The sequence below is a fragment of the Episyrphus balteatus genome, chromosome 2, assembly GCF_945859705.1.
Source record: "Episyrphus balteatus chromosome 2, idEpiBalt1.1, whole genome shotgun sequence".
NCBI classification, from domain to species: domain Eukaryota; kingdom Metazoa; phylum Arthropoda; class Insecta; order Diptera; family Syrphidae; genus Episyrphus; species Episyrphus balteatus.
In genome coordinates this window covers 74,946,217-74,960,790 of record NC_079135.1, presented here as the reverse complement: position 1 = coordinate 74,960,790, position 14,574 = coordinate 74,946,217, and the positions used below count along the sequence as shown (strand labels likewise).

Sequence of the window (14,574 nt, the reverse complement as noted above, 5' to 3'; positions counted from 1 at the left end):
AAACACAAATATACAACTTTCTAATTAAAGAACCTTATAATAATTCATTTCTAAAATGATTGTTTTATTTTAATCGTTCTTACAAACAAATAAAATAATTTTAATTGTATATATAATATTTTCTCTACTCACTGGTTTTTGTTTGAATTTTGGAAAAAGTACGCTGCCGTCATAAATTTCAAGTAATTAGTACTTTTTCAATAAATTTAAGTTTTGAATTGCATGTGATTGAAACAGTGTGTTTAGGCTTAATAACTAATTTGAAAAAAAAAAAAATTAAACAAATAATAGAGAACAATTTTAAGTAAACTTAACTATGTATAACATTTTGGTTTTATATTTGGCACGTTTTATGATTAATTTTTTTTTTGTTCTATTCGAACTGTAAAATCTTATTTTAAATAAATCACTTTAATTTTATTTAGCAATTGGATTCCTATTTTGCACCAGTTAAATTAAAACTTAAAACTAACAAAATTAACATTAAAATTTATAGAAAAAAAAATAGTTAAAAACTAAGTTAAAACATAAAATATAAAAATTTCACCCAGATTTTAACTTAAAACAAAATAAAATAATTAATTTCATAACAAGTTAAATTAAGTACTAAATTTCTTATTGTAAGTATTGCAACAAAGTTCCAATTTTTTTTCTATTTAATTGTGCTCTCAGACTGTTTTCTTTTTTTTCTATTTTTGTTGTGTATTTAACTTTTTGAAACTTGATTAAGTTAATGGATCTTAACGGCGATGATTAGATATTCAACGTTTGTTTTTACGTTTGGGCTTTCCCATATGAACCCAACGGTGGGCGATACATCGCTGGCAACGAATAAACTTGTGGTAGATTGAAGGCATACTTTCGTTTTCCAATATTTTTCTTCACGTTATCCATTCTTGTACCCTCACTGCAATAATATAAAAAATATATGTATGTCATCTAACAGTCTTATATGAATCTTATGTGGTTTACCTTCGCATGGCACTCAAAACATTTGGTACACTTTTAGCTGGCAAATGAAATTCTTGCACCAACAACCGACACTGTTCCAAAGTCACAGCCATTCCAGTTCTATCTTTGGCACTTTTGCAAGATGAAAATCTTAATCCATTCATTGATCGACAGATATCTTCAGCCAAATGTAGAATTTTCATATTTTTCGAAACATTCGATCGCAATTGTTCTTCCATTAAATATAGAAAATTCGTTGCCGCTTGCGGGGGTAAATGTTGTTCAGCTTTAGTTGGAGTATCAGGAGTAGTTAAGTTTAACTTGCGATAACTGATGTGATATTGTTTTAAACGCTCAAAATTATCCCAATTCGAGCGATGTTGGTCACGATTGTAACCAAGTGCTTCGGCTAAAGTAGCTTTTTCGTTGATGCCGATATTAAAGAAAACTGGAGTCACCTTAAATGTGACCATTTCTCTAGTTGGCAAAATGGAGTATACTGATTCAGGCACTGGAAGCGATACGTTTAGAGCGTTACGGACACCACTTACACGTGGCATTGGCACTGATGAAGAATCTCTACATAAAATGACAAATTTTTTAATTGTGTGTGAATTTTTTAAAACTCATTTAAAACAGAACCTTTGAATATTATTCCTGACTAGAGTAAACCGAACGGTTAGAAGGTCTTCGATGGCAACTGACATGTCGCCCCACATATCTGTCTCACCTCCGTAAAGAGATAACAAACCCTCAAAATATGCAACAGGTCCTAAGTCGGTTAGTACTTTAATATAATTTTCGGTGATATTTGTTCCCCAAAGTTTGGCCATAAGAGCACTAATTAAAGCTGTTAGCTTAAAATATTCAAAAGTTCAACATGAAAAAGTTTTGAAATGGAATCAATTTAACTTACTGATTGAGAGAAACATACGTCTCTTCGGTACAATATATCTAAATTGGCACTATTTCGTTTCATATCTTGTTGCAATCTTTGAACAGAATGCATTAGTCTAGCAGTTTTTAACAACCCATCCATAGCATGTCGAAGTTTTCGCATTGATGGCCGAAGTTCTGAAACCCAATCGGTGGTCATAGATAGATCTAAGCCTAAAAATGCAATAAACATGAATTATCCTCTTCAAACACAAACACAACAAAATATTCTTACCATCAGTGAATTTATTTCCTTTCTTCAAACGCGCTTGAACTTCTTCTTCTGCTTTTAAATTTTCAGCGAGTTCTAAATCAAGGTCATTACCTGTACCCACCGCTGCATCATCATCAATCGCATTGCTTTCTTGAGGTGAAAACTGATCTTGATTAGCCACAACATCAGGTGTTTGTGTTGAAATTCCTCCACGTTTTGCTGCCCCATCTTTTGGATGTCGCAAACGAATAGCAGGACTCCCACATCTCCCGCATAAAAATTTAATTTTGCTCACTAGGCACATAACACTAGCTTCAATATTTAATTGAGTGAGATCTAGGGGTTCTGGTTCTTCAGTTGGCCGATAGTAGTTGGCCGATGGACTAGTACTCATCATTTTCGTATCTAAAAATCCAACACTCTGACCAATTATGGAAGAATAATTTGGAGGTGGCAACAGATTTTCGATATCAAAATTATATGTTGAATTTTGGTTATAAGAACATCCAGCTCCAAAATCCACAAGCATATCATCCAAGATTTGCCCTGCCTTTGGGCTATCATCGAAATGACAATCTCGAAAATTCATATCGGTCTCAAAATTCACCGATGCTGGAAGTGATTGATGTGTAGCTTCTTGTGCCTCTAATTCTCTAGCACTTAATTGATCGCTATAGATTTTCATAGATTTTTGTATGGAAAATATTGTATTGATATCGGTCATAGAAGGAGATTTCATTCGCATATTACTCGAGAACCCAAACTGTCGAGAAGTGGTTGGGTTTCGTTGTATTTTTGGCCAAAGGTCAGGTGGAGCAACTACAGGGGTTGCAAAATCTTCCAATTCTGGAGATTTTAGATCAAGAGCACTTAGCTGTTGAGTGATCTTTTTAAATGGTGACATTGGCTAAAAATATTTTTATTTTATGAAAGTTGTTTGAGTCGTTATTTATGTAAGAATATGCTTACCATCATCATGTTGTCGGGTTCTTCAATTATACGATGTTGTTCAATGAATGAAAAAGCTTCTTCAACAAGCCGAGGTTCCCAGATGTTCAGGAGGGCTTTTGTTTTGGAAATCATTTCATTACACAAAAGCATCATTCCTTTCGGATTTTTCGATTTGGCTAAACACAAGAGCTGAGACATGATTTCAACTATTTCTCGTCGCAATTGTTTTACAGCTTGCACGGCATCGTTTGCAATTTGGACTTTACACTCATTATCATCGAATTTAGAGGGAGAGTCACGAATTTGTTGAAGAAGTCTGCAAAGATTTTGTTAACGGTTGAACTAATTTTTTTTATGCAAAGCACTATTATTTTATTAAAAGGTAGTATCAAGGAATAATGACTTGTAAAGTTCAGGAAAAATAGGGAATTATGTAGTTTCTGCATTCAAAAATGAATTCGAAAACATATTTCACTAGCCATTGCTTATTGGGATAGTCCAACTTTGGGTTAAAAGTTTGTTGAAGAAATCTATTGTGATAAATTTATCACCATTTAAATAAAATTGTGAAAAGTTTTTTCATCGAACTTATCACAGAGCCAAAATATGCCTCAAAAAATTTGAAGTGAGTTGAAAAACACTTGTTTAGTTGAGGTATAGTAAAGTTCTGAGGATGAAAAATTAATGCAGTTTTAGGTCAGACTCGGGGATAGCGACGAACCATAATTTCCTTTACTTGAAATCTAAATACAATTTAATTTTTGTTTCACAGAGGTTTTGGAAATCCGGTTTTTATTAAGCGTAATCGTTTCCAGGGCCAAAAACAATTCTCATTATTCGATTTTCGTGCTAAAAATAGCAGACAAAACCAGCGCTGAAATCAAACGAAGGATTACTCTTGCCACCCGCTAAAACGTTTCAAAAGGTAATTTGCCAGCAAAGCCCAATATCAAACAACTAAAGCGTCTCTTACTATCCAATCTTGCTCCATGGCACCGAGGCATGTAATTGCGAAAAATTTCACCACACCAAACTGGAAAAATTTTGCATGGAACTATTTGGTCATTAAAAGTGATTTCTGAGTTTATGAAAAAGATGGAAGGAACAAAGTTAAGATGGCGCAATATTTTCATACTTAAACTTATCGGCAGGAAGTGGATTGGTCACGAAAGTCACACAACATAAATCGTAGGATGAAAGATCATGGACGTCAGCAGAAAATAAAACGGTTATTTGACTGTTTCCAGTAAGACAACTATTAATACAATTCAGATTGAAAAACATCGTTATTGAAAAAGCGTTCGATAGACAACGAGATTTGATATTTAAAGATCTAACAAATGTGGGTTACGTTACCTAACCTAACGAATGGGGAAGTTGGGGAAGTTATTTGAGAATAATAATGGATAGTTACGAGCAAGTGTGTGGTCATTAGCGTGTTTCATGTTGCGGTTTTATCGAAATTCCAAATTAGTTTAGATTAGTTCCGATAAGTTTAGATTCTTTTATTTAATAATTAAACCCTTTAAAATTTCATGTTGATTAAATGAGGCTTAAAAATGATCTGAAAATCGAATCTCGTATTGTCTAAGATCTCAGGAAAAATTTCTTCTTATATACAAATTCTTTATGTTGGGCTTGGGACTAGTTACTGGTAGAGCAATTAATTGGGAAGAAGTTGCATTTTCGAAGCGAAAGGAACTGTTTGTGAAAATAAGAAGAAAAGAATTGAAGGGTCCAGGGGAAAGACAGCACAAGTCCATTCCAACTCTTTTCGAGAAAAACGCATTTTAAAATTTTGTTTTCCATACAACTTAGTACTAAAAGCACACAATTTATTTATTTTTTCAGCAAGGCTTAAATTTGTTTTATAAAAGTAAGGATGCCATCAGATAGTGCTCAGTAAATACTACAAGACCTCATCATTAGTTTATTTTTGACAAAATGTGGCCATGTGCCGTTTTTCCCCTGCATCCTTCAAATGATATTACTTACTTAATCAAGCCCCCAGTTCGTTGTTTGCCAGCATGCCGAGTAAAAGCACCAACAGTGACCACATCTAGAACGCCTTTACGATTAAGCGAATCATTATGTGCCCACATTCGTTGTAAATGTAAGTTAACTGGGATAAATTCTAATGAATCGTCTGTTTTTGCTGAAGATTGCTTAAAGTAAGGACCTGAATTGAAATTCAAAATAAATTAAAGTACTTTCAGAATTTTCGATTTACCCTTACCGTCTTCCTTCATAGTTTGCTGCAATACCTGCTTGGCTTGTGAGTAATCTTTCAATAGTTTTAAATGCTTGTCAAGCAACTCAATTTGTCGACGTCGCCATTCACCCCCAAGTTCACCCATTCCTGATATTTCTTGTAGAAGTTCTTTTTCTCTCATGATCCATATTGATCTACAAAGGGTCTATTAGTATATATTTTCGTAACAAAATAGCTCTATCTACAATAATTGCTGTGGAATTAAAAAGCAATAACGACTCTCCATCAAAACTTCTTGAACACTTATATCACCACCCAGCCCCGAATGTAATCGGTATGTATGAATCTGTAAAAATATAGAATTCAGTTTAAGTTATTTCGCTGTTTTATTTTAAATTTACTCACCCTTGGGTTGGTGAAAACCTCAAATATTTTCTCTTGATTTGGAATGAAGAGCTTAACACCCAATTTTGATGGAAGTGACTGTGATCTTCTATGACCTTTAATTAAAAAAATGAAAATATCACTCAAAATTCTTATTATTAAAGATTTTAATAATTAACCTTTGAAATGCTGATCTGTTACTTTCGCTGGTGATCGAGGTGGGCGTACCTCAGGATCTGGAGCCCATGATGCAATTGTAATAAAACCCACATCTCCACTAGAAGATTTGAAAGGTATTCGAAATCTTGTTGCATCCTAGAAAAAAAAAACAAACAAGAAAGTCTGAATAGAATTCCAAATGAGAACACAAATTATATAAATGCAAACCTGTATAACTCCGAGACTGATTTCAGCAAATCCAAGCGGAATTGAAGTTTGTGAAACTTTTTCGATAACATTATACAAAGTGAACCGAATTAGAGATTCTGCATTCAAATAATCACTAGATCGGAAGCATACTGTACACAGGAACTGAGGATTTGAAGTGTTCTCAACAACTTCGGTACGTGCATACTGTCGCCAACAGCAATCGATGCCATTGCGTATTTGAACTGTTATTAGAGCGTTTGGATAACGGCCGTTTTCGTCCGAAGGTAAAGTATCACAAGAAAGTGCTGACTCGCAAATTGGAATTTCAATGAGATCTAAGATAAAGGTAAACAAAAATATATAACTGTTAGGTAAAATTAATGCATTGTTTTAAATTTGACAAAAAAGAAAATCTACGACTAGTCCCATGTATGTATGTACTTAGTCTAACGACAAAAGTTGCTTATAATATTAAAGCTTTTTATGTAAAAATTCTCTATCATCATAATGTCATATCTAATTAGTTATGTAGAGTTCGATTTATTTAAATCCTAAACTTGCCCTACAGTACCTGCCTTTATCGCTTGTTCGCAAGTAACAAATCTGAAAATTTATCTTTTCGAAGGAAGAAAACCTGAATAATAGAGCGGATAGTAAAGCTTACGCACGATATGTCGGTCGACTAGGATTTTTCTATGGGGATTGTCACTTAAGTCGCCTGCGACTTACGTTCACACGAGTCGAAAAGCTTAGCGGCACGGCAATAATCGACTCGTGAAAAGTCCCCATTAGTGTTATTATTAAAATAAATGTTAAGAGAATATCAATCGTAGCTAGTAGACTTTTTGTGTAATTCCCAAGCACCTAGGTATCACACTGCTCAGCTTATACTCAGCGTGACTATGGGTCGTGTTGTTGATTTATTTCAAATCATTCAACACTGTCATGTTTTTTGCATTTAACTTTTATAATATTCATATTTTTCAATCCAGAAATAAAGATAAGGATATTATAGCAACAGGAGCGATAAATGATAAAATTTGTCCAAGATAAATGATTTGGTGAATTTTTACTTTAGGGGTCAGTTAAAAATTAAGGAATCATTTCTTAAATGAAAAGTATTATTTGCTCTGGATTTATTTTTCACTTTTAATTGAAAATTACTGAGCATTTAACTGCTGTAATTAAGCAAAAATTAACTTGGAACGCCTAAGGCCCAATTTATTCACACTCCATTTATATAAAAAAAATTTTCTACTATGAACCAGACTGTTTCATTTCTTAACACAATGACACAGTGAAATTTTTTCTAGAGACAATGGAAGATTTTAAAAATAGGGCAGGAATGTGCACCACCCATTACAAAACTAAAAGAATATACAACTCAGCCACAACAAGGAAAGTGTGAAGTTTAGTCCTGCTTGACAAAAGGAAATTCCCAAAAGTGATGCAAATAAGAAAATATGCTCTCCCCAAACAAATATACAGTGTACTTCCTCATTACGGACAAATCTAATATGGATTTCAAAAAACGGGAATAAAACCACACGGAGAAATTTGTCCGGTTATCAAATGAACAGGCTCAAAAAAGAAACAATAATAGCTGTGTTTTATTTTCCTCGTGATCCAGATCAGATCATTGTTTTTATTTTACAACAAAAGCAGGATTTTGTTTTGTTATTGTTTCGCAAATAAATACAATGATCTGATCTGGATCACGAGGAAAATAAAACACAGCAAATATATACAGACCTATTCTGCTCTTCGATTCACGTGAATCGAAAGATTTCCTTTCTTTACCACGTCAACATGTTTTTGAAAAACCGATAAAATTCGAAAGCAAATTGTTGTTTCAGTCCGTTTTAAAAATTCTAAAGAAAAACAATTTGTTTAAGTTTAATTTTAACCCCCATTTTAACGCCCCTTATTTTAGACTTTCACGTGAATCGAATAGCAGAATAGGGCCGATATTCAATTATATATTTTTTATCTCTGTATTCATTACATGATATTTTTATGGTTTTTTAATTAAAATGTATGGTTATTACATTGATAAAATGAATTCCATGTAAAATACAATTTAATACAAAATATGTGTTGTGTTTCTTCTTATAAAGATATACTTATTTTTTCTTTATTCCTTGTAACGTGTCTGGTTATGGGAGAATTCACTGTACACAACTGTTGAATTACCCTTGCGATAGTAATACATACTTACTTTTGATAACTCACTTGATATCATTGTTTGCTTTTTGAAGTGAAGCTTCTTTAAAAAATTGTAAAGTTTCCCCTTCACAATTTCCTCTATTGTAGTGTTCTGTTAAACATTTACCTATGAATCTGAATGAATCTTTTTGCTATGCAGATTGTACCTATTTCAAAGTGGTGGCTAAATGGTAAGAGGATCGCTCCATATGCAAGTGGTCATTCGTTAGAGCCTTGAACTCTGTTATTTTTCTTATGTATCGTGTAATTTGTATTTGTTACTTTTTGAATGGAGAAAGGGATTCTGTAAGGGCATACAACAAAGAAGTAATCCCGCATTATTATGTAAAAGCAAAATATTTGAGTCAATGAAGACGCGAAACAGAGAACAATGTTAAGTGTGAGGGTCTGTCACGACATGTACCTGCATTCAAATCCAGTAAACAAAACCCAATTTTTCGTATTGTGCTGTACAAAATAAAAAAAGGACGTACATATTTGATTTAGATAGACCCTAAGGGCCAATTTTTCAATAGTCAGATAAACCTCAGTTAGGGCTTATTCCTAGGAATATTTTTTTTTTTTATTGACATTTATTTTGCTGATAGTCTAACTGACGATTGAAAAATCAGGGCTAAATATCTTTTTTTTTAATACAATATTAATATAAATCCTTGTTTTATCCAGCCTAAGAATGAGGCTAAAGGTGCTGTTGGTAAGTATCAATTTACATCTTTTGCAAAATAAATGAAGATTGAATCTTGAAAGTTAGTAATTTATATGAGAATAATATAATGAAAACGATCAGTTTAACATGAGAATTCTATACAAGATAATAAATTTAATAAAGTCCCAAAAGGCAGATTTAGTTCTAAGACTTCCAGTTAAAGTTGGATATAACCATTATAGACGTTCAATTTTTTCACAAAACAAACTTTTGATGTATTAAAATTTTTAAGTATGTACATACTGAATTACAAGACAATATTACTCTTTCGGAAAAAAACTTATAATATTAACTATACTATTAAAATATTTGTATATCAAGTTGGATAATGTTTAGCTGATCCAATTTAAGAAACTTGATTTGTTTGTTTTCATGCTTTTATGTAAAAAAAATATTGGACTGAGATTTTTCTAAAGGTTTAGATAAACTGAAACCAATTTTAAGGGGATAGCTACAAATATATTTAAAATATAATTTTAATTGAGGTTTATTTTAATTTAAAAAATATTTTTAACTAGAGGAGCAAAATAATCATGCATATCGTTGGGAGCAAAAAAGCCTTTTGGTTTTTCTTTCTACTTTTTATTTTTATTAAAAATATGCTGAAGGAAAACTTATGAAAACAAATTAATTATGAACTTTAGTAACTCATTATGAATGTTATGAGGAAGTATAGAATGAATTTTATTGCCACAGCCACATTAAAAATAAAACATGTTAGATTGAAGGGTTAATGTTTGAAAAAAATGTTTCGAGTGTTTTATTTTCAGTAAATTAACAACAACAACAAAAAAAACAACAAAAACAAATCCAATATTCACATGGCATTATTATATGTCTTTGCACCAAAACATCACATTCTTAATGAGCTATTTATCCATCTACTTAAATTTCAGTCAACTACCATATGTGAGGATTGGAAATTATTAAAATTGTATAAGATCACCTTCTTCTTTTTTTGTTGCAGTTTCTTCTTGGGGTTTTGCCACCACAGGTGTTCCCCTTTCGATGCGGTTACCCATACTAGCATACGCAATTTGACTGGTTAAAATTTCAATACGGAGATTCAGTTGGGCACAACCAGCGTTTTGTAGTAATGTATACCAATCTAGGCGATCTTGGTAGGTTCTGGCTACAATTCGCTGAGGTTCGCTGCCTTCGAATTCTATAATTAAAACTTAAATGTTAGTATTTAAAAGATTTTAGTGCTGGAAGCAACTTACCTAAATAGATGGGATAACCATCTGGTTCTTCTTCATTTGGTTTTATCACAGGTTTGCAGTTTTCTACAACAATCAATCCAACTGGTTTAGATGAACTATTTTCGTCTTTCAAATAAAAAAGAAGATTTCCTCGGAATTTGCACCATCGAAGATAATTTACTGTGAATACATAAAAAATTGATTCAAGTTAAAATACAAACAAATAAATTTCAGATTAAATTTATTTTTTTTTAAGCAGACACCTATAGTGCCCCATCAATGAATCTTGGCATGTGTTCTTTTATTGTTCAATTATGAGTAGGATTCTGTTTTTTTATTAAGTGTTCAATGTAGCAGTATTTATATGTTCTTCCCTACTGTGTTGCATTTGCTCACGTGTAGCGGCAAATTTAAACTAATTATGGAAAGGGTGACATTCATTGATAACCGCTGTATGCAAGAGCAATGAAAAAAGTGTTTTAATTTCTTCGCTAATGAGTACATAACTACATAGTTTTCATGATAAATAGAGGCTTGAGAATATGTACCTCTACATTTTTAAAATAAATAAAATCAAAACCCACACTTTGTGACGAAAATTTTGGTATGCTTATTGTTTTCGTCACTCAATTTGTATTAGAACGAGATTAAAATTTGGAAGTAGAATTAAAAACTCAAACAAAAATAAATGAGTTTTACTTAAAAAAAAATCGATGGACTGTCGCTCCTAGATACTAGATTCAAATCCAATCTACCTTGACTTTTTTTTTAAGCATTAAAAATTACATTACTTGTAAATAGTCAATTGTGCACTTTTTTATTAGTACTACTCCATATTTAAGTAGTTTAAAAACAGGTACAGTTAAAATGTATGCATTTTTAAAATGGTTGTAAATTTCGTAAAAAATATTAGAAACTTTTGGAATCAAGAATAAAGCCATACAGTATTCATTAAATAAAAAAAATTTAAAGAGTACTGTTCGGCAAATATAATAAATATGAATTCTTTTTATTCTTGTTTCCAAAAGTTTTTCATATTTTTTAATGTAACAATAGCTGTTTTATTTTCTTGGTGATCCAGATCAGCGGTCGAACTACGGCATACGTACGTATGCTTTATGTCTCTATCATTTTCTTCTGATTAAATAGAGAGAGCAACAGTCAAAACGTTAACGCACGTATGCCGTAGTTCGACCCCAGGTGATTGTTTTTATTAGCTTAACAACAAAAGCAGGATTTCGTTTTGTTATTGTAACACACATAAATAAAACACGGCTAATATTGATAAAGAATTTTAATAACCTTACCATTTGTACGAAATAAATAACCCTCTTGTTCGGTAATAAATAAAAGACCTTCCTTTTCAAATTGTGTATCTGGATTGCTGGCAAATTCAATTAGTTCTTGTTTATTAAAGCGCATATTTCTGTCCGTATTTTTCCACAGCTATTAAAAAAAACATAGAAAATACATTTTGTTATTAAAGTAATAAAATAAGCATTTAAGTTGAAAATTGATATTATAATAATCTAGCTGATTTATTACACTGGTTAACAAAATTAAACTTTGTTTTTGTTGCCGAAACAAAAATATACTTTTCTGAAGGTTTTCGGTGTGCTGACATCGAATCCGAAGTCAGAAAATTAATTTGCTTCCGTTTTTGAAATATTACCGTTAGCCAACTAAAAAAAAACCTATTTTTGACTACTTGTCTGAACATAAATCGGAACAGTTTCTATAAGAATAGTGTTCTTTTTTTCTAGACCTGAGTTTGGGCGCAGGTAAAATGTGTGTTATTGGTATTTTTGCAATCGGGGAGTCAAGGACAACATGATGAGACTAATTTCAAGTAATAACCCCAAGCCCTTTCTTTCTTGAAAAAGATCGCGTTTTCGGGCTCGTCTTCGATTGTTTGGGCGCGGTTAAAGCACCTGTCATGGGTGTTTTTGTCATCAGGAAGATAAGGGCGTCAGGATCCAACAAATTTTAAGTGGTTACCTTCACTAAATACATTTTCAGAAAAATTCTACTTTTGATGCACTTTTTCTCAGCAAAGGCGCCGATGTGTGCTGGCAGACCATGACTGAGACTTATTGTACCATTGTACCATTAAAATTGCTCCCAGCTCTTAGACTATTATTAATAAACAGAAATTGTATTTATCTAGATTGCATTTGACTAGCATGGCTTAATTGATTTCTAAAATAATAACAAAGTTCTTTTTTCACTTTCTTTCTGTATCAAAGAAGAACTCTTGAAAAGATTTTCAAGAGTATTTTGTATACAAAAAAAAATGGCTCTTAACTTAGAATAGCTGTTATATTGCATAACGGATCTAATTGAGAAAAGATGGACTTTTCCCGTAGACTTGGAATTACGAGTACTATTGGTAGTAAAGACAGAACATATTTATTAGCACTAGAAGCAGCCGAATTGAGATAGCTTTAATATCATTCAAAATTGTTGCAAACAAAGTTTTTTTTTTTGACAGGAGGAAATCTTCAAAAGACACTTGGCAGTATTCGACACCAAGTAGTGTGGGATTCTTAACCACTAAAACCACCTCTTAACCAGGACCAATCTTGAAAGATCGACCTCAGGCTTTAGTACTTGAATATACAGCATTACAAAGTAATTTTAAATATTAAATATATTGGGATTGTCGGGATTTGATGGGTTTTTAAAAACCGGGATTATAATTTGTCGAGGTTTTGAACAAGCGGGATTTTAAAAATCGATATTTTAGAAGACGGGATTTTAAAACTTTTTTTTTCGGGATTCTAAAAAGCGGGACTCCGAATTTATTTGCGAAACAATAACAAAACAAAATCCTACTTTTGTTGTAAAGCTAATAAAAACAATGATCTGATCTGAATCACGAGGAAAATAAAACTCAGCTATTATGTGAGTGAGTTCGAGTTTGAGAAAAAAATTTCCTCAAGAAAAGATTTTTCATTACTCAAGTCTCAAGTGACAGCCCTATTTTCAATTCCCTTGAGCGATTTCTTGAAATACATATTTCTCAACTTACTGGAGTTGAGAAAAATCTTAATTCAAGTAACGACTATGAATTCTGATCTAAAACTTGTTTCATACACAAGCCAGTAACAAACGGATTTTTTAAGATAAAAAGTTCGTGGGATATTTTAAATGAAGGAAAAATTGGATTCCGCAAAAATATATAGCCAAAACTTGATAGAAGAAACTCTTCTACTGCCATATGCTCTTAAGTTCTTAAACAGCTAAACTAATATAAAAATATTATGAGAACTTCCGACTCAAGCATTATTCTTCTTAAACACACGATTGTGTAAAGATGCCATTTCGATAATAAGACATTCTTTACTGAAAGAAAAAAGTTCTCGACAATTATAAAATTATACGAATTATCAAAATCATTATTACGTTCAATTGACGCATTTTTTTCGAGTGAACTTGGAGAAATAAAAATGAAAAAATACATAGGTGTATGTAGGAACATTATTCTTCCGCAAATATGGTGTTAAAACAATAAACCTCTGTTTTTGTAGGTACATGGTTATGCACCCAATTTGGATTTAATAATAAATCATACAACGAAAAAGAAATGTGTACGCAACACACATCCGCCCAGAGTAGAGAATTACAATAAAATCAACATAGGGAAAAGATAGAGACAAGAGTAAATGTGGGTGAAGAATTTTCCCACATTGATTGAAGGTGGGTGTTGTTTGAAATGTTGGCGAGTAGGGTTGGCCACGCAATTGAACACTTTTTGTTTTCCTGGTTTACCCGATGTTCATCTTTAAGTCTGGTTAACTTATTTAGATGCTATTTTTATTCTTTTCATTAAATTTTACTGCATCGTAATAAAATTCTATCATAATCAAGATCATAATCAGTTTTTTTTCACAATCTAAAATTCATAACTTACTGGTTCTACATTAGCTTTCAATTGTTTATTTTTGAATTATTTACACAAGATAAGAAGATAAAACAATTTTGAATATAATTAACTTTATTTTTTATTGCAATTTAAAGCAAAAACGAACTGCGGAAAAACATGACAACGACTACAAAATTTTTTCTTCCCAATTTTTAAAAGTTGACAGAAAATCGTTTTTTACACTGGATGACAGTAGTGACAGTTGTTTGACAGATGATTTTTTTTGTTTACTTTTTCGAGCAGGAATGCAGGGATGTGAAAAAAAAATCAACTGCAGTGTGGAAACCATGTTTAAGGTGTACCTACATTGCATTTGACTAGATGAATTGTCTTTGATTCGCTTTTATTTATTTGGAAGAAGTAAATTAGGAATGGGGTTACTGCTACTTTTCGATAATTCTTATTAATTTTGTTTGTTACTTTGCAATAACAAAAGTTAGAGCTAAAACCAAACCATACTTTTTTAAAGGATTTTTATGTGCTGAGTCCGTATCAAAA

General features: G+C 32.0%; 1 protein-coding gene across 1 annotated transcript; it reads right to left on the bottom strand.

Annotated features, from left to right (window-relative positions):
* Positions 1-676: 676 nt before the first annotated feature.
* LOC129910138 (inositol polyphosphate-4-phosphatase type I A) lies at positions 677-14,268 on the bottom strand. The gene is made up of 16 exons (XM_055987408.1): positions 14,065-14,268; positions 11,459-11,597; positions 10,173-10,331; positions 9,896-10,114; positions 6,036-6,352; positions 5,828-5,963; positions 5,670-5,764; positions 5,510-5,610; positions 5,289-5,458; positions 5,048-5,231; positions 3,071-3,368; positions 2,123-3,008; positions 1,868-2,061; positions 1,594-1,808; positions 973-1,530; positions 677-907 (listed from the first exon to the last, which is right to left on the bottom strand). Exons 2-16 carry the CDS (start codon positions 11,571-11,573, stop codon positions 775-777), a joined length of 3,780 nt encoding a protein of 1,259 aa, XP_055843383.1. The 5' UTR covers positions 11,574-11,597; positions 14,065-14,268; the 3' UTR covers positions 677-774.
* Between the last annotated feature and the right edge of the window lie 306 nt (positions 14,269-14,574).

Coding starts and splice junctions, on each gene's coding strand:
- LOC129910138 (XM_055987408.1), bottom strand. CDS start 11,573: ATGCGCTTTAATAAACAAGAACTAATTGAATTTGCCAGCAATCCAGAT. Junction 3,009..3,070: donor AACCCGACAACATGATGATG/GTAAGCATATTC, acceptor AAATATTTTTAG/CCAATGTCACCATTTAAAAA. Junction 1,809..1,867: donor ACGTATGTTTCTCTCAATCA/GTAAGTTAAATT, acceptor GAATATTTTAAG/CTAACAGCTTTAATTAGTGC.